Genomic DNA, 5,327 nt, shown 5'->3' with positions numbered 1-5,327 from the left:
CCAAAGTAAATTAAATCCATAGAGTTTTTTAAATTTTTTTTTATTGGTTTTTAGAAAGAGAGGGAGAGGAATAGAGATAGAAGCATCGAAGAGAGAAATCTCATCAATGGGCTGCCTCCTGCACACCTCCTGCTGGGGATTGAGCTGGCAACCTGGGCATGTGCCCTGACAGCAATTAAACTGGTGATCTCTTGGTTGATGGGTCGATATTCAACCACGGAGTCACACTGGCTGGGCTAGAATTTTTAATATCTTTTTTCTTTTTAGGTTTAACATGATTTGGGGAAATATTTTTCAATTCTTAAAGGTGATAAATTCCTGTTAGGTTTAAACTCATTTTTGTGATAAAAATAAGCAAATTTTGAATACTTTTCAATACTTCATATCCTAGCTTATAAATGTCTAAAACAGTCACATTTTCACTTACAGCTATTTCTAGAAATATGTGGGAAGTAGAATACCACATGTCTGGCATAAACAACTGAATGGACGGTGAGGCCATTTAGCAAACTATAAAACAGTAGCAAAGGAGATGATCTGGAGGAAAGAGAATAGTTTCAGACATGAATAGTTTGAGATATCTATAATATTTCCCAAGATGGATATGTTTATGTGTATCAACCATATACTGTGTGTAGAGGTTTACACAGGCATAGCAACAAATCTAGAGTGTATACCAAACTCCTAAGGAGTTACGAGGTGCTGAGAGGACTTCCATTTATTTTACACTAGAGACCCAGTGCACAAATTCATTCATTGGTGGGTCCCTTGGCCTGGCCTGCACCAGTGCATGAATCCGTGCACCAGGCCTCTAGTATGTATATAAAATCTTTAGTTAATCTCTTCCCACCCTCCCCCCTTCCCCTGAGATTCATCTGTCTGTTCCATGTTTCCATATTTGTGCATTGGTGGTCAATGTGCGTCGTGGCTACCAGTTGAACAGTTGCTTAGGCTTTTATATATATACATATTTATGATTATTTGAATTTTCCCCCAAAAGTATATTTCACGTTTAGATTAAAGAAATAGCTTAATGCTTTGACATCAGAGAGTTGGGTTCAGTACAAGTGAGATATAATGACGGTCTGAACTAAGGCAGATAAAATGGAAAATGGAGAGATGTGGAAAGTGCTACTTTTAAGAAAAGATGGTCCGTCAACTAAAAGATTTCAAAGTAAGATAGTGAGCCTATTAGACAAAGCTTGTTTATTCTGGGCTTGAGAGATTGAGCTGATGAAAATCACCTTCTGGAGGTTGTGCATCAAACCACACTCTATTTACAGAGTAAGAAGAGGATTCCACAAGTTGTGTTATCAACTATATTTAGCTTTATTCCCACGACGAGCACCACCCGGAAAAATTCATTCCCTTTTTCAGCAAGTTCTTTAATATAGATATTTGCTTTTAAAGGAAGATAACTTTGTTTCTTATTTAGACTGCTTAGGAAGTATCTTACTGTTTAACACTTAAACCTAAAAGGTAGAAAATCTCACAAAGATATTTATGAACTTGGCCTTGGCTTATTGTATAAACCATTCAATAGCCAAAAATCTGACTTTAAACATTAAATACACTCAAACCATGTTTTCTTTTCCATTAACATGGATGTCAAAACTTTTTTTTTTTTTTTACAACTTTAAAGCTAATAAATAGAGCAGATCATATGTTAGTGATCAGAATTTTAAGGTTCATGGTCAAACACTGCCAATTCATAGAAGGCAACAGCTTGTAATAATGAATCATACAACTCTTCTATTCTGTATTGGTCAGTCGCTGAAAACATGTGCCTGTAGTGGACTATCTTATCTGACGGGAAGAATACCCGAGGCTCCTCCTTCAGCACAGCGTCTAAGAGGAACTGCTTCACTAGTTCTTTTCCACTAGTGCGGCTGTCACCCAGCATCAGCTGAAAGTGCTTCCCCACTGCATTTCGATTCATGCTCAGCACCTGATGCTGGCCACGCTGGGCAAAAGTTGTGTTTAATAAGGCATACAGCATGGCTTCCATGATATGCAAGTGTAGCAGTATAGGAAACAGAGTTGAGTTCTGAAGGGAAAGTCCTGTTTTTTCCAGAACATAGAAGTCAGCTTTGGGCATCTTTGAAACGACCGGAGAAATCTTTAAAGAACAAAATAAAATAAGTGAGCAGAAGTAAATCAGTACCTTTTATTGTCTGGGTCCCCTCTGTCCCACTTCTATTTTAAAAATAAAATTACATAACTTACATTATTTTGCTATTGACAATTTTGAAGTAATTGAAAAAGCATTTTATGGGAGAATCAGAACAGCAAAATTCTGGTAATGGTTCTATCGGGCACCAGATAAGCTAAGACAAACAATTTAGTCCTAAGTACTACATTCCTCTTCTGTAAAAGGGGCTTGTAATTTCTAAAATCTATATTGACTTTAAGATTAGACAAGTTAAAACTGTTTTATTAACCTTTTAAAAACTTCTACAGTAAAGCATAGGGTTAGAAAAATTAGCCTAAAATCAATCCCATTACAATTGACTGATTGCATGAGGTGTTTGATCGAAACAGTTTTTTTATTTTATTTATTTATTTATTTACTTTTTTGATCGAAACAGTTTTCAATGGTGTATTTCAGTTTTCAATTAGGATGATAATTACTGCCCATCTCACAAACTTTCAAAGACTCAAATGAGACAAAGTCAGTATTTAAAAATAAGCTTTCCGAATATAGTGATGAAACTCTGTAACATTTAGAATCAACTTTAGCATTTTTTTTCAGTATCTGCCTTTGATACATAGACATTTCTTGAAATAAAGAAATGAAATTTTAAAAAAATTAAATTAAAAAAAAATCGATGACAGAAAACATAATTGGAATGGGTGAGTAATAAGTACCAAAAGAAAATCTCTCCTTACTATTTTATTAGATTCTTTTCAGGACCAGTAGATTAAACTATACAAGGGTCTTTAGCAGGTAGGGATTTGGAGGTGTTACTGCCTTACCTCTTCTAAATAGACAGATGATGTGTATGTTCCTTTCACCAACTGGCAACATTCTTTATGCTGCCAGTCCAGCACTGCCAATTTGCGATCAAGGTGAGCCCAGGCAATTCTCCGAGTACCAAAAACAATGGATACGATACTGTTAACTGCCTAAAACAAAAAGGCTGGTTTCATTACAAGTGTAAACATTTTAACAGATACAAAATTTAAGTGACAGACTCAGAAAGCCAAATTAGTTAATGTAATAGAAATACATTTATGGTTTATAAACTGAGAATTGTGAAAGACATGCAGGAGTAATTAAAAGGTAACTAGTAGCAGTCAGTTCTCAGTACACAGCTCAAAGTAGGCATTCAGATGTTGCTGGGGACTGCTAGAGGCTGGGGAACCAGGAACACAGCTGTACATGGTACGAAATGCCATAACAATATTTACACTGTAGAGAAAAGAAATGGTCAGGAAAGACTTACTGGAGGACTAGGAGAACGAGTAAAATGGTAAGCAGGATGTCCACTTAAAAAGTTTGACACCTCAGGCTCAGCAAGTGGATTAAAGAGTACAAGTGGGAAAAGGGCAGAGGGGAACACAGATTTCTGCAAAAAGTAACTTGCTTTATTCTGAGAGCCACAGAGAGCCAGCAAAGCATATACCATTCAGGAGTAACAGATTTACATTTCAGAAGGGTCAGGGACAGCTGTGTGGAGGATGGACCAGGAGAGATAGACTAGAGGTAGGGATTTGTGTTAGGTACCTGTTATATGACAAAGTATTAAGAACCTAAGGCAGTGACAATGAGGACAAGAAAGAGATCAGAGATAATGGGAGTAAAATTGTTATGTGGGATGATCAAGGGGCCTAGGATAACTGCAATTGTATTGCAGTAACTATATGGCATAATTAATCAAGATGATCTTAGGAGGTGGGTCAACTTGGGAAGGTTGGGGGAGATGAGTTGTTTTTTAATGTATTGAGTTCAGGCTGCCTTCGAAGAGGACACGTGTAACAGATAACCGGATGTATGGATTTGGCTCGGTGCCAAGTCTGGGCTTCACTCACTCCCACACGGCTCCTTCAGTTATACAGACAACATACATTAACATGACCTACAGATACAGAGATAAGCAGGAACACTTTGTAATTCTATAGTCATCTCCCTTTTACTGCGAAAGAATGGGTAAATATCCATGAAAGGCAGAATAATTTGGTGAGGATTACAAAATAAATAAAGGCAAAATATTTTGGAAGCCCAAATAGCTACAAAATACAGGCCTTCTGTCTGGCTGGTGTGGCTCAGTTGGTTGAGCATTGTCCCATACACCAAAAGGTTGCTCGTTCGATTTCTGTTCAGCGCACATGCCTGGGTTGTGGGCTGATCCCCAGTAGGGGGCGTGCATGAGGAAGCCAATTGATGTTTCTCTCTCTCTCACTCTCTAAAATCAACAAAAAACATTTTTATTTTTATTTCTTTTAAAGGGGGAAGAAAATAACTTTAAATGCTGCTGGAAAGATGTTTGAGAGTCACTCTTTGGCATAGCTCATCTTTGCATCCTAATTTCTGATTACTCCTAACATAACTATCAGATACAGCCAGATATCTCAACATTCCTTTTAAATAAACTTTGCACAGACCTACTTCTACATCGCTGTTTTGCCTCCTAGAATGCCCTCCTCTTCCCACTAGCCTAATTCTCTCCCTCAAAGATACAAGTTGAGTTCTCCCAGTAAACTTTCCCCAACAGTTACAGCCCACAGTTCTCTCCTCTGAAGGAATGGCTCACGTACTATTTGCATATCTCATTCTTTGGTATCGATTACATACTACTTTGTATAGTGGGTTATCTATTAATATATGTATCGCTGAACCCACCAACTGGATTATAAGCTGCCTGACAGCCCTGTCTTAGTGCCCAGAATAGTTCTTTGCACAGTAGGTTCTCAAATATTTAGACAGTATAATTGACATGAATAAAAAAGGGTATGTATACCTTAAGTCTCTCTCTTTCTATTTCTGGTTTGAGGAGCTTTTTCAAGAGCCGGTTTTCCTGTGACTTTTTCTTTTTCGCATCAGTCTCTGGACAAAGAATGGAGTTACAAATCTGAACGGTAGTTTTATACTGGAACAAGGGCACATTCATTAAACTCTCCAAATTCTGGAATGGCCCAAACTTTTTTCTGTGCTCTACAAGATTGAGGGACTTTCTTCCACGAAGTAATTTGAAAGCTTCGAGTTCATTATTAGATGCTGTATTCAACACATGCAATATGGAAGCCTGTTGTTCCGAAGAGAAGAGCTTGTCAAGGGCCTTCCCAGACTCCTTTGTCGTTTTGTCACAAAAAGCAACGTCGGGAAT

The 5,327-nt window shown here is 37.6% G+C and overlaps 1 protein-coding gene across 1 annotated transcript in view; it reads right to left on the bottom strand.

The window, feature by feature from the left end:
- Positions 1–974: 974 nt before the first annotated feature.
- Positions 975–5,327, bottom strand: part of TEFM (transcription elongation factor, mitochondrial) — a 5,341-nt gene continuing 988 nt past the window's right edge. Inside the window, exons 3-5 of the mRNA XM_006764062.2 lie at positions 4,962–5,327; positions 2,977–3,126; positions 975–2,119 (exon numbers count right to left, since the gene is read on the bottom strand). Of these exons, the coding sequence (XP_006764125.1) occupies positions 1,682–2,119; positions 2,977–3,126; positions 4,962–5,327 (954 nt within the window). The 3' untranslated portion in view covers positions 975–1,681. The remainder of the gene's footprint in view (positions 2,120–2,976; positions 3,127–4,961) is intronic.

This window comes from Myotis davidii, unplaced genomic scaffold (genome assembly GCF_000327345.1).
Source record: "Myotis davidii unplaced genomic scaffold, ASM32734v1 scaffold699, whole genome shotgun sequence".
In the NCBI taxonomy this organism is placed as follows: Eukaryota; Metazoa; Chordata; class Mammalia; order Chiroptera; family Vespertilionidae; genus Myotis; species Myotis davidii.
This window is presented reverse-complemented; position numbering and strand designations above follow the sequence as displayed.